At 59.7% G+C, this 25,616-nt stretch overlaps 1 protein-coding gene across 9 annotated transcripts in view; it reads right to left on the bottom strand.

The window, feature by feature from the left end:
• Positions 1-25,616, bottom strand: part of Adgrl1 (adhesion G protein-coupled receptor L1) — a 42,070-nt gene that overhangs the window by 3,803 nt on the left and 12,651 nt on the right. For 2 of the 9 annotated variants that reach the window (XM_074053955.1, XM_074053954.1), the window contains 21 exons: positions 22,879-23,043; positions 19,635-19,848; positions 15,729-15,838; positions 12,387-12,401; positions 8,306-9,106; positions 7,378-7,692; positions 6,687-6,790; positions 6,243-6,428; positions 6,067-6,105; positions 5,764-5,947; positions 5,527-5,649; positions 4,731-4,945; positions 4,327-4,497; positions 3,733-3,942; positions 3,438-3,658; positions 3,241-3,307; positions 2,986-3,077; positions 2,271-2,439; positions 516-819; positions 305-433; positions 144-161 (listed from right to left, as the gene is read on the bottom strand). In XM_074053955.1, coding sequence (XP_073910056.1) covers positions 144-161; positions 305-433; positions 516-819; positions 2,271-2,439; positions 2,986-3,077; positions 3,241-3,307; positions 3,438-3,658; positions 3,733-3,942; positions 4,327-4,497; positions 4,731-4,945; positions 5,527-5,649; positions 5,764-5,947; positions 6,067-6,105; positions 6,243-6,428; positions 6,687-6,790; positions 7,378-7,692; positions 8,306-9,106; positions 12,387-12,401; positions 15,729-15,838; positions 19,635-19,848; positions 22,879-22,948 — 3,757 coding nt within the window. In that variant the 5' untranslated portion in view covers positions 22,949-23,043. Of the gene's footprint in view, positions 1-143; positions 162-304; positions 434-515; positions 820-2,270; positions 2,440-2,985; positions 3,078-3,240; positions 3,308-3,437; positions 3,659-3,732; positions 3,943-4,326; positions 4,498-4,730; positions 4,946-5,526; positions 5,650-5,763; positions 5,948-6,066; positions 6,106-6,242; positions 6,429-6,686; positions 6,791-7,377; positions 7,693-8,305; positions 9,107-10,150; positions 11,043-12,386; positions 12,405-15,728; positions 15,839-19,634; positions 19,849-22,878; positions 23,044-24,517; positions 24,537-25,616 lie in introns of those variants that run through there. The other 7 variants (XM_074053956.1, XM_074053950.1, XM_074053951.1 and 4 more) reach the window with 7 other exon arrangements.

Here is a 25,616-nt window from a genome sequence, read left to right as displayed (position 1 = left end):
TTTGCCAGGTGCTGTCCCTTACTGCTTTCAGTGCCCACCCAAGGGCCACCACCCACCTAACTTCCAAGCCAGACTGTTCCCCTTGTCCCTAAGCGAGGCCATCTGAGAAGGCCATTGTCTTGTTCCCCAGGAGTCACACTTACTGGGCTCCCGGTAGCTCCCTGCAGGTGCAGGCCAGAGAGAAAAGAGAAAGCAAGAGTGAGCTTAGGGGGCGCCCATGCCAAGGCCCCTCAGGACCACCTCCACCCTCCTCCACCTGGGATGTGGGTCCTTTCGGGTGTGCAGGCTCCCCACGGGCCCTCACCTGGGGAGTTGAAGACAGGGGGTGAGGAGGGGTTGAAGCCCACCGACTCAGCGATGAGCGTGTTGTAGGGGCTACTGCCCCCACGGGGTTGCAGTACAGGGTTGGTCAGCAGGTGGTTCCCCATGGTACCTGCCGAGAGGTCAGAGGTCACAGGCAGCCCTGGGGCCAGGAGTCTGAGGGCCAGGAGTCGGGGCAAAGGGCACGGTCTCACCTCGGTTTAGAGTAGGGGTGCTGTTGATGTCACCCGCCATGAAGGAGGACTCAGTCTGTTTTCTCACCGTGTCATTCCACATCCTCCGGATCCGGCTCTGGAGACACAGTCCAGACTTGAGGAAGTCCTGGGGCCACCCACCCGCCCCCACCTCAGGCTGGCACCCTGGACGCACCTGGGTCCCTGTGTAGTAGCGGGTATTGCTCCGCATGGCTGAGGTCTTAAGGGAGCCGTGAGCGCCCCCAGGTGGGGAGCGGATGCAGCAGTACGAGTGACGCAGGCACTTGCTGTACTCCTTGTGCACCTGGGGACAAGGGCACCGTCAGCTGCTCCAGCCACTCTCGGCCAGCCAGAGGGGGAAGGCAGAGTCCCTGTCCCAGTGGCTGGCTGGCCACAGAAACTTTATTGTCACCTGTCCCCAACAGTCAACTATTCTGGCTCACTCTCTTCTCACTTGGGCCCGTCCTCTCTCCACCTCCACTGACTTCTTCATTCATAAACTCAGATCTTTGCTAACTGTCCACTGTGTGCCAGGTGCAGCTGAGGCAGGGACAGTTTAGAACAGTAGAAAGACCCCCTGCCCACTGCTCGTGTTTCAGTGAACACCATACAAATGAAAACCCAACACAAGCCATGCCTCGTATCTGCAGGCGATGGTTCTAGGACCCCTCAGAGGCCAAGTAAGCCTTACGTAAAACCGCGTCGCGTTTGCACAGACCCTGCATGTCCTCCTGTGCGTTTTGCCATCTCTAAGTCACTTATACCTAGCACAGGCTGAACACTATGTAAGTCGGTGTTTCGTTGCATGGTGTAAGAAAACAGTAGGTGTGAGTTCAGACGTGGTTTCTTTTTCTTGATGTGGTGTATGTGGATCTCACATACACCACATGGATGTCCATGTGGGACATCCAGAGTGAAGTACCAAGAAGAGGGTTAGGGGTGTTGATGGGGAAAGGTGTGTGTGGGGGGCTGGCTTAAAATACCCCGGGGGGGGGGGCGGTGCTTCGCTGAGAGACACTCTGGTCAAGACCTGAAAGAAGGCAGGCAGTGGATTCTGCAGATCTGGGGAAAAGCAGCGCGCCATGCCCACAAGGGTCTTGTCTAGGTATCCAAGACCAGACGGGAAGGCAGCAAGTGGGACTGTCAGACTGGGATTCCTGGAGGGACCTTGGCTTTGGCCATCTAGGCGAACCAAAGACTTTTCTGTTTTGGTGCTGGGGATGGAGTCTAGGGCCTGCCATGTCAGGCAAGCACTGTAGCACTTGACCCACATGACTGCAGCCCATGGGATGGCTTTGCACAGAGCAGGGCTGTGCTCAGAGGCTTCCCTGGCCACCTGGGCTCTTGCGGTGCACCTTTGCTCTTCCCAGCTCCTTGGCTCAGTTCCTGCTATGTTGTCTCCTTTGTATGTGTATTTTTAAGATTCAGACTTTAACACATCTATTTAAAAAAGGGACCTTTTGTTGAATTGCCACAAAATTCACAGTTCTTTCCAGAACTATTAGTAGGAAGTGTTCTGTCGGGATGGTACCCAGTCATCTGACTCACGCCTGTGCCACGGGGAGAGTGCCCTTCACCTGATGGGCTCTGCCTGCACGTCTCTTCACCCCTGCAGCACTCTCAGCCTTAAGCTTGGGCCTGCCTCCCAGCGGACACAGGGGGTGCTGCACACAGCAGGCACCCAAGGCCCACAGCCCCAGCCAGGGGCTCTGGGCAGTACCAGCCCTGAGACCTGGGGCCCTGCCACAGCCTCACCTTCTTCTGTAAGGCGCAGTGAAAGACGAAGATGAAGACCCCCTGGAAGGCGTTGAAGGTGGTGAAGAGGTAGGCCATGACCACCGACTCCTTGTTGATGAAGAGGAGGCCGAAGGCCCAGGTGAGGCCCAGCAGGAAGAGCAGCGCGATGGCCCCCAGGGCCCAGGACCTGGAGCAAGGGGACAGGCAGGTCACAGTACCTGCTAGGGCAAACAGCTGAGCCCCGCCTCCCCTGAGCCCCACTACCTCCACATGGCGTGAGGGGCTTTTGAGTGGGCCTGGGGGCTGGCTGGGAAGAGGCGATGGAGGCTGAGGTGACCTCAATGGAGGGGACTGCCTGGGGCTGCTTCCAGCCCAGCCTGGCCTGAGGGGGAGGCTCTGGTGACAGCTCATTCCATGCTGGCGTTTTCTGCTGTATTCCAGCCGACTGGGACTGTGTTTTGTGGTCTGTGTTTCTTTCCGTTGCCCTAAGTGGACTCACGTTTTGAACTCAGCCTCACCCTCTGCAGTTGTGCCCCAACCACAGGTTGGACGTGCTAATGACATGCTTGGAATTCTGTTTAGTTGGTACATAATGAGCGCAATAAAACCCCATCTTGAGAGTGGGAACCCCACAGCGTGACGGCAGAGGCAAGAGTGCCAGGTTTCAGGAAACCCAGGGAGAGAAAAGGCCACTGCACAGGCGCCCAGGGTAGAGGAGCGGGAGGAGCCTCACTTAATGTTGTCCAGACGACTGGAGTCAGGCTTGAGCACGGATGAGCTTCGGATCATCTTGTGCAGGGTCACCATGAGGAACACCAGGTTCACCTGCGGCAGGGCAGGGCTGGGTTGAGGTGTTCCTGGGTCTCCCCGCCCCAACCCCTTCTTTGGGGAGAGCCCACTGCCCAGTTCTGACAGGGACTGGGGCAGGAGCAGTTTGGGGTCATAGGCCAGTCCCGGTGCAGGAGTGGCATGCCGCCTTCCAACTTACCACAATAACAAAGGAGACCGGCCCGATGAAGCTCCAGATGAAGTAGTTGTCCACTCGGAGCCAGCAGCTGGAAGAAGACCATCAGGTACAGAGACGCCATGGGCTCTTCCCTCCAGCCAGGAGGACCGGGAGGCCAGCCCGCCACCCCACAGGCCCGGCCCGGGCAGGAGACCCCAGGGAGCCGCGGGGATACTCACGCCTTCTCGGTGCCGTAGCTGCGGTAGTCAATGGCTGCTGCGATGCCCACCACCAGGGCCGGGAAGCAGTAGCCGCCCAGGTAGTAGTACTTGGTGCGGGAGTACTCGCTCTCGAACACCTCCACCAGCAGCAGGTAGAGGTGCACACCCTCCAGGCACAGCCAGGAGAAGGCAGCCAGGAAGAAGTAGTGCAGCAGTCCCGCGAAGATGGGGCAGGCGATCTGGAGAGCAGCACAGGTGAGGGGTGGCGCAGCAGCCCGCATCCCCCCGCCACCTGGCCCAGGCCCTGGCCCACCTCATACTGAGTCTTGTCTATCCCAACCAGGAAGAGCAGCTCGGCCAGGAACAGGTTGATGCACAGGTTCTTGTGAATGGTGTTGCGGTCGGTCTGCAGGCCCCGCAGGAAGCAGAAGGTGGAGATGCAGATGGCCAGGCAGACCAGCGAGATCACGATGCCCACCCACGTGACGACCGACAGCAGCAGCTCATTGATGCGGCCCTGGTACTAGAGACAGGGCAGGGGCGCACTCAGAGGCTCAGCTTTGCCCACAGCCTGGTATACTCGGGGATGGGCCAGGTGCCTGCTGCAGGCAGGGCCCTGAGTCCCAAGACCCTCCGGTGCTGCCCCCACCCCTGTGCAGGTGGCACACTCACTTCCTTAGGCTCTGGAAGGCTAGTAGGAGATGACAAAGATGACACCAACTTACTTCTCCAGAGTGCCTTGGAAGAAGGCGGGAACCAAAGGGAACCAGGAGCACAGCCTCATGCCCCACCAAGACTGGCTGTCCCCTGCACTGCCCACGCCATGCTTCTAGGATGCCATGCAAAGCCAGGCCAGCAGTGCATGGCCCACCCGCCCGCCCTGGGGAGCAAAGCGTGGCCAGCTTACGATCTCTCGGTGTGCCATGAGCACAGCAAAGTTGGTGAGGTGGCTGCAGGCACACGTGGTGTGGGTCTTGTTGGACTCCACCAGGCGGCAGCCCTGGGTCGACCAGTAGCCCAGCATGGAGCGCTCCGAGTAGTTCCAGAAGGAGCAGTTCGCATTGAAGTGGTTCTTGGCCTGTCGTGTGGTGGTGGCCAGGCATCAGAGCCAGGGAGGCCTGTTCCAGCCCCACACCCAGTGCAGAGATCGTGATGAGTGTGAAAGAGGGCCTGGAACTTGGAGCCCTAGGCGACAGATCTCTGGGGGCAAATAGTCCAACTGCTGAAGTGGGGCTCAGAGGGCCAGCTCTGCAAGAAGGGGCTATGACCACACTGTGGGGTCCCAGTCAGGAGGAGGGGGGCCTGGCTCACCTCCAGGTGGGCCACGGTGAAGATGACAGGGTCCATGAGGAACACACGGCTGGACTCCTTGTTGATGGACGCCGCGATGACTTGGGAGTTGACCACCAGAGAGGCGCCACCCAGGCCCCCTGCCCCTGCTTCGCCTGCCAGCTTCACTGTGGCATTCTCCGTGGACAGGAAGAGGCCCAGGTTGTTGTAGAGGATGAAGACCACTTTGACCACCCCTGGGGAAGATGAGGGGCACAGTGGGACACACCGCCAGCCTCGACCAGACCTCCATCCCAGTCCTCGGTCTCCCAGCTCTGCCAGCTCCACAGCCCTCCACATGGTGGCCACTGGACCTCTGAAGCCAGGCCATGGCCCAGGTGCTGGGGGACCACTGTGAAGCTATATGCAGTTCCGGGGCCGGCCCTCTGACCCTCCTAGTCCCCACATGGCGTTGAGTAGGTCCCTGACCTCTGAGCCCTAGCGTCCCCAGCAGCTGCTCTCTGAGCACTGGCTGACTCCTGTGCTGCAAACCCAGGGCTCCACAGTGCTTGGGGACCAATGTCCAGGCCCAGGTTTTACAGCAGCTCCAGCAGACAGGACCTGGCAGAGTCCTGACCTCTGAGCCCTAGCGTCCCCAGCAGCTGCTCTCTGAGCACTGGCTGACTCCTGTGCTGCAAACCCAGGGCTCCACAGTGCTTGGGGACCAATGTCCAGGCCCAGGTTTTACAGCAGCTCCAGCAGACAGGACCTGGCAGAGTCCCAAGTGCTCGCAGCCACACTGCAGCACAGGGCGTGGCTGGGGCCGCAGGGCACTGACCGTTGCGGCTATTCTGCTTGATGGTGTTGGCGGACAGCTGGATGGAGTTCTCGCTGGGGTACTCCTGCGGGAACACCAGCTCCTGCACCTGGCCTTCCGTGTTCAGGACGGTGACCTCCAGGACTGTGGGGCAGGGGTGTCAGGACACGCCGTTAGCATCTGTGCCAGTCCAGCTTGGGCTGCAACAAGACACCCAAGCATCCCCGGGGCTGGCCCTGGGGCGACCATAATACTTACCCACGTTCTGCTTGGCAGCCAGGAAGCGGGCGGGCTCCCTGACGTTGTCAGCCAGCAGGAAGGCACCCTCCTCCAAGACGTCCAGGAGCATGGTAGCCGTGTGCACCTGCTCCGTGGCATTCATGTCCTTCCAGGACTCCAGTGCCTCTGGCCGGAGCAGGTTGTCCACTGTTTCCACCACGGCCTGTACAGGCAGGGGGAGGCGCTGTGAGTCACCCAGCTCCTCCAGTACCATGGGACAAGCTGTGTCCCCTCCTCACTCCCCTCCCCACGGCCTTGGATCACGGAGCCCCTGGCACTCACCTTGATGTAATCCTTGCAGGTTCTCTCACGCTTGTGCATCTGGAGGGCAAAGACGAGTCAGGCTGCGCCTCGGTTCTGCTCCCCTGACCCCTGCCTTCCTGTGTCCACCACCCACAGGGTGTGGGCCAGCAGCCACAGGCAGGTGTGCCCTGTGCCCAAGAGCCCACACTGCCCACCTTGTTGTAGTTCTTGCCGGCCGACTCGCGCTCGATAGGCCGCAGGGCCTGCAACTGGGCATCCAGAATGTCCAGCAGCTGCTCCATCAGCTTCACGGAAGAAGACACGTCTCCCGCATAAATGGAGCCCCGTGTGTGGCGTGCCAGCTCACTGGCAATGTTGGCTGCGTTCTCTCCACTCTTAATCTGCACGAGACAGGCAGGAAAGGACCTGGGTCTGCTGGGTACCATTCCACCCCACCCATCCCCTCCTCCTCCCCCTCCCCTGCCTTCCCCTGGTGGGCCCTCTCCCACCAGGCCTAGGAGTAGCCCCCTAGTTCTGCCCCCCACACCTACCAGCCCCTTTGTTCCTCCCCCCCATGTATCTCCCCTACACTTCCACTCCCCTGCCAGGCCCCAGCCTGAATCAAGGTGCCTGCCTGCCAGGATGGCGGCTGCTAGTACCTTCTGTGCCACCTGGTTGACCCAGGGGGACGTGCAGTTGCTGAGGTCAGGGCCCCGAGGATTCCAGAGTCCCAAGGCTGGCAGACACTGGAACGAGGCAATTCCTGCAACAACAGACAGGACAAAGAGAGTCAAAGGGAAGGAGAGAAGGGGTCAAAGGGGAAAGGAGGTGACAGAAAGATGAGGGACTGTGAAACAGACACAAAGCAGGCTAGATAAGAAATGGGTGTCCCTCCACGGTGACGTGAGCCATCCCTTGCTTCCTGAGCCCTCATCTTCACCTAGCAGAGTGGGAACTCCCAGCTCACTGATCTGCAGGAGCCCCCTTGCAATCAGCCCCTGCATCCCTCACCCAGATCCTCACAGCGGGGGGCATTGTTCCCTTTGCTACTTGAGATGCTCATCAGTCTCTCCTGTCTGTCTGATCTGCAACTGACTGTTCTACCTCAGCCCAAAGCTAGGAACCAAGTAACTGCATGCAGCTCCCTGCATGGTTGGCAGTAGGGCTGGGAGACGGGCTGAGCTGCCTCTGCGCTTGGAGGGCTCTGCTAGGCACTAGGGAGGGGCCTAGCTGCATATGTTGGACATAATCCCAGCCAGCACAAAGGCTATGCTTGGGTGCACCTGGGCTAAGCTGCATGTTGGGCAGTCCCCTGACCCTTCCCAGGCCTACCTCAGCTGCTGCTCTTACCTCGAGTTCCCTTGGGGCAAGGCCGCTCCACCAGCATGCCCTGCTGGGTGGCTGGCCACTGGACCCGCCGCACCTCTCGGGGCTCACAGAAGAGCTCTGGGGACACGTGCAGATTGGGGGCTGGGGGCCGCCGGGTGCTGGGTGCTGGGGCTGTGACTGGAGGCAGATCAGGTCCCAGCTGGTTGATGGCACCCACTGGGTGTGTGGTGAGGGGTGCCCGGCGCAGTGGGGTGGTGGCTGCAGGCGAGGCTGTGCTGGTGAGGGGTGTGGGCCGAGCTGTGGTGGTTGTGCTGAGGGGCGGGGAGGTGGCTGGGCCTGGAAAAGAGAGGGGACACACAACAGAGTCACCCGAGGCCCAGGCCCCATCACAGCATGTCCAGGACGTAGCTCTAGTGTCTCCCTCACCCATGGCACAATGTCCTGGCCCCACTGGGCCTGTGAGCCAATCCCCCCTGGCCTTTGCCCACAGTGGGTGGGCGGGGGGGGAGCATATAAAACTCAAAGTCAGTAAAAACCCTGCCGTGGGGCTGAGGGCTCCCGGGAGAGCAGAGGTGGGTGACTCTGGTCTGTTACCTAGCTACACCCTGCCCTCTGCGGGGGGAAGAGGGGGAGGCCTGGGTCCCCCTTTGCCAAGGTTGGGTTGGATCGGGCTCCGTGGAGCTGTTCCCGGATGGCACAGGGCAGCTGGCAGTCAAATGAGACTGTCGGCCCTGCAGTCCAGCCTCTTTCTGCTTTACAGCACAAGACTGGGGCGTCCCCAGGCATTTTGCTCCATCTAAGGGCGCCTGGTGAGCTTTCTGGCAGGAGAGGAGCCCTGACTCCCCTCATCCATTAAGCGAACCCCTAGGCACCCAGTGCCTCGGCTTCCCCATCTGTAAAGTGGCGCGTCTGTGGCGGTGACCTTTGACCTCCAGCCCCGCGTCCTCACCAGCGCTGGGGTCAGGCGGCCCGAACTCCAGGCTGTAGCGCACCACGAAGTAGTTGTTCCACACGTAGAGCTGGTTGTCGCGGGGGTTGTAGTCCACGGAGGACACGAACTGGTAGGGGTTGGGGAAGGCCAGGCTGACGGGCTCCTCGCGGTTGGCGTTGGTGTTGAAGGCGTAGTCCACGCGGTTGCCGGCCGCCTCGCTGTCGTCGTCCACGTAGACGGAGCGCAGCACGTAGAGGACGCCGCACACCATGAAGGCGTTGGAGGCCGAGCGCTTGTCGTAGCCGGTCTCCCACGTGCCCTCGAAGCGCAGCGTGTAGGGGTTCAGCTGGCTCACCACCAGCCGCCCGTTGTTGCCCTCGGTGGCGTAGATGACCCACAGCCCGTTCTCGTCCACGGCCAGGTCGATGTCGGTCTTGCCGCCCCAGCGGTAGGGCGAGGTGTCGTGGTAGTTGGCCGTGTTGATGACCGTCTCCCCGCTCTTGATGCGCGTGCGCAGGTCGTACTTGACGATGTTGCGCGTGCGCTCCTTGTTGTAGAACACGGCGCCGTCGTAGACCACGAAGCCCGTGCCGTCCACGCGGTTGGGCAGCCGGTAGGTGGTGGTGTGGCGCGCGGCCACGTAGTCCTCCCACGAGGCGTACTCGGTCAGCGTGTCCGTGCGGTAGGGGATCCAGGGCATGACGTAGATGCGGTCGCCGGCCTGCAGCGGGTCCTTGCACCACGCGCCGGACTGGTGCTCCGACTCGTGCGTGGACGTGGGCTCCAGCACCTTCTGCAGCGTCCCTGGACATACGAAGACTGGGTGGGCCGGGCGGGCGGACAGAGAGGAAGCAGGAGGGAGAGAGGGAGAGAGAGCAAGTTGGTCACACGTCCGAGGGGGACCAGGCTGTCCCCTCCTGCTGCTGCAGTCATGGTTGCTTGGTAGGGCTGGTGATGGGAAGGGGTTTCCGGGCTGGGACCCCTGCCCGCCCAGCTGCCCCTCTCCCTGGAGCTGTCAACCCTGGAGGCCATCAAGAGCAGGGTTAGTGTGGGTGAGGGGGTGGGGGTGTGTGCCCCCTTCCCCTCCCTGGCAGCTAGAGACCCCACCGGCTGGAGACGAGGGGGTTAGCAAGAGCCCTCCTGGTGTTTTTGGTTTTTTTTTTTGGGGGGGGGAAGGGTTCTCCTGCTGCAGGGGCTCCTCCTCTGCCCTATGGAAGAACTAGGGTCCAGGATCCCATCCTTCACCAGGACACTTTAAAAAAAAAAAAAAAAAGTCACTTTCTTTCTCCTTCAAAAACTGCAAGGTAGAGCAGAAATGGGGAGCCAAGGGGCGTCACCTCTCTGGAGGCTCCTGATGCAGCCCATCCCCACCCTCCCAGGACCCACGCCATCACTGGCCAAGGCCGGTTCTGGGAGTAGCTCCCAGGCTAGGCTAGACAGGCTGGGGAGGCCAGCCTCCCCAGCCGGCGGGTCTCTTAGGGGGTTGGGCTCAGCCGTACACTGACACTGGTGCACAGGGCTGGGGTGACTGGGACATGAAGAGTGCAGGGGCTACCCAGAGGGACGGTGGGGGAGGGAGGGGAAGGAGAGCTGCCGGAGGGAAGAGAGACAGGGGCGGGGTCCGAAGTCCTGTTTCCAAAGGAGGCAGCTGGAGCACCTGGGAAGAAAGGGTTAGTGCTGGCGGAGGAGAGAGGGGTGAGCAGAGAATTCACTCCAAGGCCCAGGCCCGACTGAGGGTCCCTTCCGGGGGCAGTCCCAGGTCCAGCTAGGAGGGGGCAAGGGAGGGAACCAGGTGCTAGGATAAAGACCCAGCCCACCCAGCCAGCCCCCCCGCCACCTCCCCTGCCCCGGACCCCGATTTACCTGCAACCATCCCCGGCTCGGGAGGAGGGACCAAGGCAGCGCTGATGTCAGAAAGGTGGGGGGCCCCCGCCCCACCCCCCCATTCCCTGAAAAGAGGAAAACCTCGACTGCATCTCGTTGGCGCCGCTGGCCTGCCCACCCTTGCCCCACGGCCCAGCACCACCTCTTCCTAGCCTATCCCTTACTGATGGGGTTTGGTGTGGCCAAGCCCCTCCTCCTTCTCCTCCCAGAAGGCCTGAGGCAGGGCAGATGTCCCTCCATGGAGGAGGGCCTGCACCTCCCTGTCACCTCCCCATGCAGAACCCACAGGCAAGCCAGGGCTGGGGGGGGCTTGGGGGGGGGCTGTGTGAATTCTCTGCTCCTGCTTGGCCTGTCACCAGAGCAGCCAGCACCTAGGGGACAGGGAGGGCGGGGATGTGGTGGCAGCTTTGGGGGCAGCCCCCATGGGGACAGGGGCTTGCTTGGGCAGGAGCCAGACTGAGTGTCTACTTCCAGCCTCCCTCACAGCATGGAGAAGCCTGGCTCCAGGGTTCTGGGGCATGAGGCAGCCAGGAACAGAGGAAGGCTGGAGCCACACACACATCCTGGCTTGGGCTTTGGGACCTGGCCAAAAGACGCACTGTCCCTGATGCCCTCAGGGGTCGCCTGCACCCTCTGTCCAGCACACTAGCCTGGCCTCTGCCCTTTTGCTCTGGGCCTGGCTCTCTTTCTGCCCAGGGGGGTTCTGCCAGGTGTGTGTGGCTGGGTGGGAAGGGCTGAGAGTCTCAGCGCCTGAGCTGGTCAGAGGGTACCGGGGAGGAAGAGCAGTTAGAGGTCATCCCAGGGAAGGAGGAGAGATAAGGGAGGGTCTGTCTGCAGGGGGCCTTGGGCAAGGACCCCTCCCCAGCACCCACCACCTTCTCTTCCCACCCCCAAGTCCCCCCCCAGCCCACCCAGAAGAGATCCAGTGCTGCGGTTCCAAACCATGGGCCTGCAAGAAGATGGCTGGTGCCTGGGGCAGACTCCAGGAGAGTGGGGTGGGGATGGGGGTGGGGGTGGGGGGCAGGAGGTGCCTCTGAGAGGGGCGAGGGCAGGATAGGAGGGGAGCAGCTCATTAGGACCAGCCCCTCCCTCCCAGGGGATGCTCCACAGACCACCATAATTTCAAGGCAAGAGAGATCCTAAAGGGTTATCTCATCCCATCCCCATTGCTGCCCCTCAGATCTGTCAGTTTCCAGAATCTTCCCTCCCCAACATGCCACCTTAGAGCTCTGCAGCTGGGGCACCCCTACCCGGCAATGAACAGTCCATCCACCGGGGAGCTCTCTGCAAGAAATTCCAAGGCCTGTGGAGGTCCCCTGAGCACATCTGTGCCCCGCCCCTCTCCCTGGTCCTCTAACCACAACAGCCCGGAAGGAACCCTGACTGCAGCTTTGCAAGTGTGCACAGGACAGCGCGCGCCCACCCGCACCCCCAGGAGGCCCGCCCCCACCCTCCCCCGGTTTTGGCAGGCTGTCCCTTCCCAGGGCTGGGGACAGCTGACACCCCACCCCAGGACTGGGCCCCCGGTGGGTCAGGGAGGGGGTGTGGTCGGGGGCGGGGGGGGCGGGGCTGGTGCTCCGTGTTCCACACAGCTCTGGGCCTTGGAAACGCCAAACCAGAAGAACTTAAGCCACCAGGAGCCCGAAAGAGAGAGGAGGAACCTGCTCTCCAAAAGGAAAACAAAGGTGTCCCCATCCCACCTCCCCCAACCAAAGAAAAGGTGCAGGGGAGAGGAGGACAGAGGAGAGAGACAGAGAGAAAGAGAGAGAGACAGAGAGGGAGGGCAAGAGTGAGCTCAACCGGTGCCCCATGGGCCCGGGGTCCCCTCCCTCCCCACCCGCCCTGGATGCTTACACACTTCTCCTGAGGGAGGCAAAAGAAGTGAGAGAAAAGGCTGGGTCCCTTGCAAGGGCTGAGGACCAGAAAGGAGGGACAGAGAGAGTTGAGAGAGAGAGAGAGAGAGAGAGAGAGAGAGGGAAAGAGAGAGAGAGAATCCTGCCCGAGCTCAGAGGGGAGCTTCCGTGGGTATCTGGAGGTTGGAGATGGGTGTGGCCTCACCAGGGCCGGCCCCACCAGGAGGCCCCCGGGGCAGGGATCACACTGGACCAAGGGGTGGGAGAAGAAGGGGCCAGGCCGGGAGGGGCAGGTCACATGAGTATGGTACAGGTGGAACAAAGTGTGAGTTAGGGGTTAGCATTGGTAACAGTGCGTTTACCTTTCTGCTCCACTTCTACTTTAAGCATCGGAAGAGAGAGAGAAAACAAATTGAAAAAAAAATGTGCAAGAAAAAAAGAGAAAAAAAAAAAGATTAAATTGCTTTCGTTTCTTTTCTGGCCACACGCCCCCTTTTCCTCGCCTTCCTTGTTCCTGCTTCCCCAACCCCTTCTGCAGCGTCAGCTCAGCCCCCGCCCCCAAGTCCCTTCCTCTAGGGTTGGGTGGGGTGTGGGGGTCAGGGAGACAGTCAGAGGGGACAGGGGGACACGGGAGGAGAGACAAAGAGACGCAGGGCAGGGTACAGGCAGGCAGTGGACAGAGCCCTCAGTGGGAGGGGCCCCTTGAGCAGGGAGGGGAGCTCCAGCTGGGGGATCAGCCCTGGTTGCGGAGGACACCAGGGAGTGGAGAGAGCATGTGGCTCCACTCCCATCTGCCCGCTGCCCTCCTGCTAGAACTAGGGCCCGGGGAAGGGGTTCAGCGTCTCTTGGGGCCTGGGCACCCCTCCCAGTCCAGAGCACAGGCTGAGCTCCTTCCCCTTCGTGCTGGCCACACCCAAGTCCAGCTGTGTCCCCTCAAGCCCTCACCACCCCAAAAACGCAGACAGGGTGGCAGAGCCAGACACAGAACAACAGAGGCAGACAGGCAGGTGCCCCTGGGCCTCAGAGAGAGCCAGGGTGGGGAAACAGAGGCAGAGAATGAGGGGAGGGACACAGACTGGGTGGGGCAGACGCCACTCCCACAATCCCCCCGGGGGAAGCAAGCCCGAGGCTCAACTGCTGTGCCCAGCCCGCCCCAGGCTCAGGAGCCCTAGCTCCACACCTGCCCACCCTCGCCCTCCATTCGTGGGCGGCACCTGGGGGAGGAAGGGAGCGGTTAGACTGTGCCCAGCTGCAAAGCAAATCCAGTGTTAGTCCAGTGTCTGGGGGTCCTTGTCCCCCCACCCTGACCACCCTCACCAGCACTGGGGTCACCCCAGCCTCTGAAGGCCAGGCCCCTGTAGCTGCCAGGCCAGTGCTCCCCAGGCTCTGTGTCCTTGGCCCTTTGGGCCTCTCTGACCAGGGAGGGGCTGGCTCTCCCTGTGCCCTGCTGAAGGCTGGAGCGGGGTCCTTCCCAGCGCCTTGCCCAGGGCCAGCACTCAGAAGATGCTCAGGAGACACTTGGGGAATAGTGAGCACCCCACCTCACTGTCTTCTCAGCTGGCTTTGGTGACCTCTAAACTCCTGCCCCTTCAGAGGAGGACCAGGTGCTTGCTCCCCTTAGCCCACTGGCTCTGCCTGCTCAGAGCACACAAGCCAGCCTATGACAGAACTATGACATCCACGCAAGAGTTCACATGCCTGTCTGTCCTATCTCCAGAAGGGCTCAGGCTAGCTCTCTCGCGTCAGGTTGGGGGCTGCCCAAACACTGTGCTGTTGCTTCTGTCCTGGAATCCCCTAGGTCTCTGTGAGTTTCGCCCCAGACCACACTTCACGCCTGGAGCAGTTCCAGGAGTCTCTCACTCCTCTCCCCCAGGCCCTGTGGCCTTTCCTTTTTTTCCTTTCTGCACTCGAGGGGCATCTCCTTCCTTAGCTTTGGATGCCGCCTGGAGCAGGGAACTTTTTCTGCCTTGTATGTCACCTGCCTTGGGAGGAGCCAGACTCATCATCTCTTGCTAGTTTGTTTTTGTTACCATAGCAACGATGCCACCTAGTTAAGGCGTGATGGGTAAGTCACCAAAGAGGCAGTGACTTATGTCCAGCGCCTATGGGACGCCAGGCACCTCACAGGCAGTCTTTGAGGAAGCCTGACTACAGCCAGGGAAACTGAGGTTCAGTGAAGTGAAGCCCCATGGCTGGCAGAAACAGGTGCCGTTTCCTTGGATCCTCTGGCCTGGCACACAAGCTTCACTGACACATTCTCTACTCCTGGCGACATGGAGGGCGGGCTTTGGGACCACCCACATGTGAATGGTTAAGAGGTTCAGTGGCAGGAGAGCACATTCACACCATCTCTGAGCACCTTGTGAACCAGGCCTCGACCTTGGGGCCCCGTTTACACTCCACACTCAAAACTCCGGAGCAGACTCTGTGGCCTTGGCTGCCCGGGGTCAAGCCCCTGTCACTATCGTCTCCTGGACTCACATCTCCTGCAGACACCCTGAGAAATGACGTCACTGCCCCAGGTTTCAGAGCCAGAAGGATCGAGAGCCCACCTGACTTCCCCTCTGTTCTACACCTGCTGCACCCCCACCACAGCTGCAGGGGGCAGGCAGTGTCCCCAGTGCTGCGGGGAGCTTCAGGGAACAGATGGCATTCCCCTCAAGAGGTGGCTGGAGGCCTCAGGCGCTGAAAGGAAAGGGTGAGGACTAAAAGGAGAAAGTTACGAAGCACATGCGCGATCCTGTCTTTCCAGCATCCTCTGGTCACCTGCGAGGAGAAATCAAAGGTTCTGGGCTGGGGAAGGCTGGGCGGGAGGGAGAGGACGGAGAGTTATAGGGTCTCCTGCTCCCCCGGCCCCCCTCACTCGCACACCCTGGTGGCCTGCCTCCTCCCTCCACTGCAGGGCGGCTATGTGAGAGCAGGTGGGGAGGAGAAAGGAAGGATGACGGAGAGGAGGGCGGGCAGGAAAGAAGGATGATGTTGAGGCCCGGTGCTGAGGAGGAGGAGCCCTGTCTTTGTCTGCTCTCCTTGGCCAGTGCTAGACCGCCACACTCCTGGCTCCCCAGATCACTTTGCTCAGTCCAACACGGAGGCACTTCCTTTGCAAACAGGAAGTACTGTCATGGTAATGGGGGAATCAATCAGAAAATGGCAATCTGCTGAAGACGGCCCCAGCCCTTCACACTGGCTCTGCCACCGGGCTTCGGGCTTCGGAGGTCGTCTGCCTCTCTAGAGGCATGATGTGGAAGAGGGTGGGGTGGGGGGAGGAGAAGGAACTGAAAGAGGGAGGGTGAGTGTGAGGGAAGAGCAGGGGTGTAACAGGGCAGGAAGGGAGGGCTGTGAAAGGAGGACGGCCAAGGGATCAGAAGGCAGATGGAGGGAGAAGAAAGATGGAAAGGTGCCAAGTACAGCACAGGCGTGTGGCCTCAGAGTGTCCCCAACAAGTGAAGGGCACAAGAAGAAGCAGGGTGAGTGGGCCGGGGCATGTGGAGTTGAAGAAGGCGCCCCAGAGGGAAGGGACACAGTCGCGTGGCTCAGAAGGACTGGGAGAGAACACGTGAGGGAGGCAGCAGGCCCGGCGGTCCCCCGTGGCCGCCCCGGGTGTGTCTGCATGTATGTGCACATGTGCATTGGGTTACGGTGTCTCCTCCTCGTTCGCTCGGTGGGGAAAGGGCCCATGCCACATAAGGAACAAGATGACTCACTGTAGGGGACACAGTCGTACTGCACCTCCAGGTACTTGTAGGTCCCAGGACAGGGATCAGGGAAGGCGTCAGAGCCGGCCACTACCACGCACTGGGTTCGGTTGTTACACCTGCAGGGAGAGAAAGGTAGCTGGGATAGACAGACTGGGGCCCCAGGGGCTCAGGCTCGGGAGGGAAGTGCGGGCTTGGGGGCCAGGGTGAGCACGGTCATCTCTCCCCGGAGAGCAGCTTCCGGCCCTGAGCCGGGGCAGCAGGCCCCCATACACAGCCAGCCCTCACCACCTTCCTCTTAATGTCACCGGACTTCTTTTTTAACACTTCCCAAGGACCTGGGATGACAGATGCGTGCCACCAGGCCCCATTTTTTTTTTTTTTTTAATAGGACTGGGGTTTAAACTCAGGGCACCATGTTCCCAAAGCAGGCTCTCTACGACTTGAGTCACATTTCCAGTCCATCTTGCTCTGATTATTTTAGAGATAGGGGCTTCACTAATTATTTGCCTGGGCTGGCCTTGAACCACAGTCCTCCAGATTTCAGTCTCCCAGGTTGGCTAAAGATTACAAGTACGAGCCACCAGCATCTGGCTGGCTTTTTCCATTGAGATGAGGTCTCAGTAATTTTTTGCTCAGGGTGGCCTTGAACCCCAATCCTCCTGAGCGGCTAGGATTGCACCTACTGGCATTGTTCATGTGGAGCCACACAGGGGACATGGTGTCATTTTAAGTGTAAGACCCAGGCATGAAAGGTTCACAGCGTCTGGCTGTGTCTTCCTTAGACTTTCTCGTGGACAGGGCCCACTCTTTGGACAGAGCTGTTGGGACAATTCACAACCAACACAGGCGACAAGGTTTGTGACAACCTTCAGGGGAGCTCCCCAGACCTCAAGTCCCCATCAACTTAAGGGCCTGGCTAGCATGGGAAGGGAGGGCCTGGACTGCAATAGCTTAAAGATGTCTCATCTGCTGTCTGTCTGTCTGCACCCCAGGTAAGGGTCCATCCATTGGAGCAGGCCAGGTCCAGGCCAGGCAGGACGTGGGCATGCACGACATAATCTGAGAGCTTTCCCAGCAGTTGGGGAGACAGAGGGACCCCATGACCTCCCTTGAGTCCTGCCCACAACCAGTGGGTGCTCAGTGCCAGGGCAAACTCCAGAAGGGGATGAGTCTCTAGGGGAGGGGAAGAGGGGAGAGAGATGATGGTGGTGGGAGGCTAGGGTGACTGAATCAATCCACCTCACTCCCCTCTTTAATACCCAGTGGCAGAGTTGGTGCGTGGCTCGGTGCAGTGCTAGCCTAGCTGTGCAAGACACTCGGTTCAATCTCCAGCACCACCACAAAACAAAGAAACAAAAACTCCACAACACTGGCCTGAGAGGGTTAGACAGTGTCACCGTATGACCCAGAAATTCCACTCCCCAATGTGTGCCCAAAAGGATTTACAGCACATGCACAAGGAAATTCTGCACACCCATGTTCACTAGCCACACCTGCCCAAAAGTGGAAGACAACTCAAAAATCTCCCTCAGCTGGGTACTGATGGCTCATGCCTCTAATCCTAGCTACTCAGGAGGCAGAGATCAGGAGGATCTCAGTTCAAAGCCAGCCCAGGCAAATAGTTCATGAGACCCTATCTCAAAAAAAAAAAGTCACAAAAAAAGGCTGGTGGAGTGGCTCAAAGTGAAGGCCCTGAGTTCAAACCCCAGTACCACAAAAAAAAAAAAAAAAAATCTCTCTCTTCAACACAAGGGCATTTGGTCATAAAAAGGAATGATCTGTGTAACAGGGTGAACCTTGACAGCGATGCCCATGAAAGAAGCCAGACCCAAAAGACCTCAAGGTGCTCAACTGTCTACACGAATTCTAGAACAGGCAAATCCCAGACAGAAAAACAAGTGCTAGTCCCGCCAGAGGTAGAAAATGGGGGGCAGCTACCAACAGGTGTGTGCCTTGCTTTTGGGGTGATGGAATATTCCGGAACTAAGTAGCCACGGTGGTTACACAATGCTGGGCATGTCCTAAATGTCTTGGAACACGTGCTCTTTAAAATGGTTCACTTTAGGGGCTGAGGTAAGTGTACCTCAGCGGAGGACACTGGAGACTCCATATCCCAGACTTCCCTGGGGCTGGATATGCATGTGATCACATCCTGGCCAATCAGGTGAGAGTGGGTGTGGCATGAGCCTTTGAAGGGCTGGGCTCTGGGAAGCAGAGGGAAGCCCTGTGAAAGGATGGTGGGCATGAGGGTCTTCTCAAATCTGATCTAGTAGGGCAGCTATTCTGGGATGTCCTGCCACAGCAGTGTTGGGGACATGGGAAAAGAAGCAAGTCCTTCTGCACCCTCAGCCAGGTACTGCACTGCCCAGCTCCCGCATGGAGTTTGGAACTGGGTGCAGCCCTCCCAAGGGCTGGGAGGCGGAGCCAGGTGTCAGGAGACAGGTAGGGGGACGAGTGACAAGGCTGTCACAGGGAGATGGAGCAGCCCAGGCCACCTGCCTCAGCCTCCAGACCTCACCTGTCTCCTTTGCCATCTAAGGCTCTAGTGACCCTCGTCCCGTCCCTTTTGTCTGTTGTCATCGCACGTCTTGGGAGTGGCCCCTGACTTCTCTCAGTATCCAGCAAACATTCAGTGAGTGCCTGCTGAATTCCTGGCCATGAACACAGCAGTGATGGCCTAAACTCTGCTGTCCCTGGGGGGGCTGACAGCCCAGTGAAGGACAGAAACACCACGGAGGCAAAATGTCACACGAGAGGGGATGAAGGAGGAGTGGAGGATTAGGAAGAATGACTAGTTTTAAAGTGTGTAGATAAGCCTTCTTGAGGAGACTGTTAGATAGTGGAAGTCACAAGGCATTTGGATGTATGAAGCAGCAAGACAGACAGAGGGACAGCCAAGGCTCTGAGCAGGGAGTGGCCCATGTGTTTCAGTACCAGGTGGGTGCAGCTGGAGCCTTGGAGGGTTTTTTTTGGGGGGGTGGGGGGGGCAGGTGGAGACTGCAGTTTGAACTCAGGGCTTCAGGCTCACAAAGCAGGGGTTCTACTGCTTGAGCCACACTTCCAGTCCATTTTGCTCTGATTATTTTGGAGATGAGGTCTCAAAACTATTTGCCTGAGTTGGCCTCGAACCAAAATCCTCCTGATCTCAGTCTCCTGAACAGAAGGATTACAGGTGTGAGCCACCACAGCCCAGCTCCATGGAGGGGTTCTGGACAGAAGGAGGGACAGGGTCCAGGCAGAGTTGGTGATGGCTGCTGAGGAAGACACCCTGAAGCACCAAGGTGGTGGCAAGGAGAAGAGGAGGTCACTGCAGCCACCCAGGGAGTGGCTGTCACAGAAGCAGTGTCAGGACAAGGTAAGTACTCCATGTGAACGGACGCAGTTCAGGGTGTGACAGGGATGTGAGTGTGGTTTGTACAGCTCTGCACGCATGGTGCCTCGGCCTGTGACACCCCCTCATCCTCAGTCACACACTCTCAAACACAACACTGTGCACACCCACACCTGCTCAGACGCGCTCACGCACGCACTCCAGCACAGGCGGTCACATACATGGCGAACACACACACGCAGACACTCAAACGTGCAGTCACACTCGCAAACACAAACGTTCAGACACCTGCGCTCACGGATGCACAAACGAGAAATGAAACAGTACAGGAAGATACACAGTCGTGGACCCCGAGATGCGCTCCCTCCCTCCCACACAGACACCCATCACCCGTCACCCGCCCGGCCCTGCCTTCCCTCTGACCAGCGGTTGGGGCGGAGTGGCTGGAGGTGACAGGCTGGTGGCAGAAGGGGTGGGCTGGTATGCTGTGGTGCTGTGTACTGTCAGCAGGAGGCCCGGCACACAGAAGGTGCTGAGAAAACGCCGGGCTGTTGGGGCAGGGCTCTCGGCCGGCCGCTCACCTCTGAGACATGATCTTGAAGGCATCAGGCAGGTAGCACTGCACGTTCTCCATCTGGAAGGGGTCTGCGTCGCAGATCTTGTCGTCTGTGCGCCCATAGTTGGCGTTCTCCACCATGATGACGTCACTGCCCGGACACCGCAGCTCGATGGGGTAACCTTCACACGCCAGCTCCCGGCGCATCAGCCCGAATGGGAGCCCAGCCCGGCTGAGGCCTGTGGGAAGGGTGAATGGCAGCATCACCCTTAGCCAGGGAGGGGAGACCCCCTAGGGGCACCCCCTCCAACTCTGCAGGGTCAGAGAAACCGGCTCTGTGGACCTCAGTTTAGCCCAGCTGTGAAATGGGCAGCTTAGAGCCTGGTCCTTGCTCTCTAAGTCTGCATGGGAAGAGCGTCTTGCTTTGAGACAGAGTCTGGCTATGTAGCCCCGGCTGCCTTTGAGCCTGTGATCCTCCTGCCTCTGCTTCCCAAGTGCAGGGATTACAGGTTCACACCACCACACTCACAGGATTGGCTTTCTTGGGAGTCTCTGGACGCCAGTTAAGTCTTTGCTGCTACTGGCTGATTTCTGTCTCACCCAACTTTTTACATTGAAGTGCTGATCCCCAGTATGTCAGAATGTGGCTGTATGTGGACATAGGGTCTTTTTTGTTTGGCTGGTTTGGTTTTTTGAGTCAGGGTCTCACTACATAGCCCAGGCTGGCCTGGGACTCATGATCCTCCTGCCCCTGCCCTGAGGGCTGGTATTACAAATGGGCACCACCACACTAGCTTGGAGACGGGGTCTTTACAGTGGTAACCAAATTAAAATAAGGCCATCCAGTGGAAGCAACCTAACACCACCAGTACTGTGACTTACGGTGGAGTGGTGGGTGTTGGGTTATTGGTCAGTGTGGAGGGGCTGGAGCTGGAGGTCAGCCCTACGGGCAACTCGCCATATCCAAAGCCTGAGCTCCAATAAACGCCCAGGACACAGAGACTCAGGCGAGCAGCCCTGGCTAGAGCAACTCAGAACTGGGCCGGGAAGTCTTTGGGGCTCCATGCCCACTAAGTGATTCTGATGTATGTGTGCCTCATTTCCTTTTATTTCTACTTATACTTATATATGTATTTTTTGGTGGCACTGGGGTTTGAACTCAGGGCTTCACACTTGCTGGGCAGGTGCTCTACCACTTGAGCCACTCCACCAGCCCTTTTTGCTCTAGTTATTTTGGAGAGAGGGTGGGGTATCTCGCTTTTTGCTCCAGCCAGCCTAAACCATGACTCACCTGTTATATACTTTCTGCCGTAGCTAGGATGACAGGCACAGGCCACCATGCCCAGCCTTTTCTGCTGACATGGGGGTCTCTTGAGCTTTTTGCCTAGGCTAGCCTTGAACCATGATCCTCCTGATCTCAGCCTCCCAAGTAGCCAGAATGACAGGTGTGAGCCACCAGCAGCAGGCCTTTGTTTTTATTGTAAACTTTTTGGTTTGTTTTGAGGCAAGATCTCACTTATGCAGCCCTCTCTGGTCTGAAACTCATGATCCTCCTGCTAGGATTACAAGCGTGTATCACCACACTTGGCTCTTACTTTTCATGTTTTTCTCAATGCTGGGGATGGAACCCAGGGCCTCCTGCATGCTAGGCAAGGGCTCTACCACTGAGCCACACCCAGTCCCTGCATGCTGAAGCTGAGATGGTCACTAGGGGTAGTCTCCCCAGGCCTGGGTTCCTCGACCTGTCAAACGGACACCCACAGCCCAGGGACAGATACAGGGCGGGGTTCCAGCCCTTAGAGAGTGCTGCTGAAGGAAGCACAGAGCACAGTGCCCGCACAGAAGAGGCGACACTCAGGGAACACGCCCTGGCAGGCCCGGCTCCCGGTGACATGGGGCAGCACAATGCCCCGTCAAGAGCAGGGGCTCAGGAACCACACGGTCTGGGTTAAAATCCCAGCTTGGCCACGCCTGAAGTCACTGACACGAGTCGCGTGGCATCTGGTCCCTTGCCAGGAGTGGTGCAATGGATTCCCACATCCCACAGTTGTGTGACAGTGCAGGTGTTAACGGCATGGGGACTACACAGCCATACACAGCGAAGTGACCCGAAAGCTGTCTGTCCTTGTCGTGGACGTTACAAAGGCCGCTCGTGCAGTGCAGGATGGAGGGGATGGGCCAACCTGAGGCAGCCACCTTGGGCCCTGGGCCCAGCCACGCCTGGCAGGGTGCAAGGGGTGACAGCCCGCGGTCGGGGCTTCCCAAGGGCGCTGCACACAGTGCAGTCAGAGCCAGGCTGGCCCCCGTGAGAGATGCAGCCCCTCGGATGCTGGCTGGACCCTGCAGGGTTATGGCAGCTGGGCCCTTGGGTTTTTTGGGGTGAGTCGAGCCCCAGTTGGAGAAAGTTTGACATGTGCTCTGTAACACCATCTGCTTCCGCCTCTAATTTTAGCCTTGCTGGGCCTGGGAAGGAGGCTGGGGGCGGAGTCCTGGCTCAGATGGGTCTGGGGGTGGAGGCGGTCCTCCCAGCCCAGCTGGGGCTGAGGGGCAAAGCCCTGACAGGCACAGAACTTGGGCAGCAGGCAGTGGAGGCTGCTGGCTGCCTAGAGTGGCGCCAGGGCCCTGGGCGCAGCTGGGCGATGTTCCCTCAGCCCTGGGGCTCTGTACGGGGGTTGGGGGGGCGCCACAGGGAGCAGACCCCACAGCCAGAGTCCCTCAGTCAGGGGAGGCACGGGCACCTCCCGGGGCAAAGGGCAAGGTCAGCAGACCCCTCATCTGGGCCTCTCTGCGATGCCCGGGCCAGCGCAGGGACGTAACTGAGTACTGGCGAGGGTGGGCGGCAGGCCGGGCACTAACTGTAGCACTGTGGGGCTCACAGGAGCCTGGGGCCAGCACAGGGCCGAGCCGGTAATTAGTTGTTTTTAAATAAACGTCAGCGGGCATGCTTTAATTAAGCCTTCCTCCCAGTGAGAGCCTCCGAGATGTAATCAGAGAGTGAGCCATCAGCCCCCAGAAAGGCCGGCCCTGGTCCTAGGGGGCCCTAGTGGGACAGCCTGTGTTGCCCTGGCCTGGCTGGGGTACAGGGAGGATCTGGGGACCCCTCAGTTTTTCCGGGGTACAGATGTTACCCACAAGTCTCCCTCTAGCCTGATCCAGCTCCCATCTGGGGCGAGTGGGGCTGTGGCTCCTTACCAAGAGCTTGGGAGATCCCCCATCCCCCCAGCCTGCTCCTGCACACGTGGGCCCTCCCTGCACCCCGCAGCACCTACCTTGGGTGGCTGAAGTGACCAGGACAGCGGTGACGCAGAGACTCCAGAGCACGGCAGCCAGGCGGGCCATGTCGGCGGCCGGGCACACGTCCGGGACTCTCAGTGACCTCTGCGAGGGGCCTCGCCCCACCTCACCAGGCAGGCACCACGGCCTAGCCCACCAGCCTGGAGGAGGAAAGGGAGGTAAAGCGGGGTAGGGGCCACCCCCAGCAGGCCCCAGAAGAGGAGTCAGAGTTGGTCCCCTTGTCTCTGGCCAAGGGCTCCTGTCCCACAGCCCATCCAAGGCGATGTCCAGCTCCCCAGGCCTGTCACCTCTGTCCAAAAGGACTTCCACCTCTTCCCCACCAGGATCTCCCGGGGAGCATCTCATTAGGCTGCCGAGGCTGCCAAGCACCTACCTGCACCCAACATCCCTTCCTCATCAGGTCTAAAACCTGGACCTGCCCATCATCATCTCTGCCACTGAGCATCCTCACCCTACAAGGAGGAGGGGAACAGACGTCCCCCTGGGTGGGGACCCAGGCGGGCCTTGCAGTCTCCTGTCTTGGGCAGGGATCCAGGCGCCGCCCCCAGCCCCTTGCTTCCTGTCTCTCTGCTCTCATAACTAATTAGAATCCTGCTGGCTGGCGCCACAGAGCAGGGAGCAGGGACGCCCAGTCCCCTTTCCCTTCCAGAGGACCCTCGGGGTAAGTTGGAGACAGGCAGACGGCGTGGGAGGGGTGCTGCCCCCTGGAGGCTGGGGGAGGGCAAGTGTTGATGGCCCCTCCCCGGGGCTCCACGGTTGGTTCTGACCCATTTTTTCGTCCCCTGTGGCCACACCTCTCACTGCCTGGATCTCCTGTGGGTACCTCGGGTTGCAGGCCCAGATTGCTTTGCTTTATCTACACCCCAGTTCTCTCAGGGGGGGCACAGCCTAGCGACATCGCCCTCACCAGCAACTTGCTAGACAGAAACACGTTTTCTGGGAAGGCTCCTCCAAAGAGGGAACCCTGTGCTCTGTCCCTTCCCACTGTCACCCCAACTGTCCCTCAGTTTCAACACCAATGCATCCCAAGTCTCCTTATTTCCAGTCTGGAGTCTCTCAACATAGCCCCCAGTTCAACCTCCCACCTCCGCCACTGCCCCGCAAATTCAAACTCCTCGCAAGACCTGCTGATCAGTCAAGTTACCTCCCTGACCCCATTTCACTTCCCCACAAACCCTGCCCCAGGGCCTTTGCACATCTCTTCCACTGAGGGCAGCGACTGCTCATAAGGAATCCACAGGGCCGGCTCCATCAGTCCGTTGGCCAAGTGCAACTGTTTGGTGAATGGAGCTTCCCCCTCCCCAGGGCAAGCATCATCGAATGGTTTTGTTCACAACTGTACGGCCATCTTTTAGGATAGGCCCAGCACACCACGACAGCTTGTTTGTTGACTGAATCTCAGATCTAAGAATCCACCTTGATTCCTCACCCTCTCCACTATCTCCTTCATGAGCTGCATCTGTCAGTACCTCCAACGTCCTCCCTACCTGCCTACTTCTGGTCCCCAGACCCACCATCCCCACCAAGGCCACCATCCCACCACACCTGGATATTTCCCCAGCCTCCTCCTCCTCCTCTCAGAGCTAAGGGATGGAGGGACGACGCTGCAGTGACCTGGATCCAAGCTCTGAACTCCTCCATGGCTCCACTGGGGTCTCAGTCAGTTCCTCACTGGGGCCTAGAGGCCGCGGCAACAAGGCACCACAAGCTGGCTTGCTAACTCCTGCTTCCTCTTCTCTCTGCTCTGGAAACTTCCACCCCCCCAGCCCCCAGCCTTCGCCTGGGCTGCTCCCCCAGGACCCACGGTGGCTGGGCTTCTCATCACCATTCAGGGCTCAGCTCCAAGGTCACACCAGGGGACCGACCCACCCCGACCCCTGCCAACAACGCACGCAGCCCCCTCTGGCGCCCTGGCAGCCCTTCTGGCCTGTCTGTGATTCACAGCAGGCCCCGCCTCCCGGTCCCCACCAGCCCAGGGCTCCTTGAGGGAGGGACGTGACACAGCTGCGTCCCTCAGTAAATAAAGATGGGGAGGAGGCCCCTCCAGGCCTGGCCACCTCTCCATCTCTCATCGCTCCCTCCTGGGCCCCTGGGGTTCCAGCCACAGGCCACCTTCCACCTGCGCCACCCCCCGCCCCCCCGCCGAACTGAAGGCACCTGCTGTCATTTTTCAGCAGTTTAGGGGGGGTGGCTCCTCAACACGTCACCCCCCACACCTGGCAGTCCACAAGCCCAGGGGCTGGGGGGGAGCCGGGTGCTGCTCTGTGACCTTGAGACGGCCTCTTGGCCTCCCCAGCCCCAGTTCCCCCAGTCTGTGCCCACATGGGCAGGGGCACAACCATGGGGGTGCAGTCCACCGTGTGTGTGCGCGCGGGGGTCGTAGCAGCTAGCTGAGACCCTGTGGGGTCCCCCGCATCCCCGTCCCCACAGAGCACAGGCCCCTGAATACCACCTACAGCGGGAGTGTGCCTTGTGCGCCCCCAGCCCTGCCTCTCACCTCCAGCCAGTTCTTCCTAAACTAAACCTTCAGCCCTGCCAGACCCCACCAAGGCCCCACAGCAGCTGGCAGAGCCACCGCCATCTCAGGTCCCCTGGCCCAAGCCCCGGGAATTGAAATCCTTCACTCCTCTCTCTGCCACCCCTAAAGCCAGTTCAGCAGTAAAGCCAGACATGGTGGTTCACGCCTGTAATCCCAGCGCTCAGCAGGTGGAGG

This window comes from Castor canadensis, chromosome 14 (assembly GCF_047511655.1).
Source record: "Castor canadensis chromosome 14, mCasCan1.hap1v2, whole genome shotgun sequence".
NCBI classification, from domain to species: domain Eukaryota; kingdom Metazoa; phylum Chordata; class Mammalia; order Rodentia; family Castoridae; genus Castor; species Castor canadensis.
This window is presented reverse-complemented; position numbering and strand designations above follow the sequence as displayed.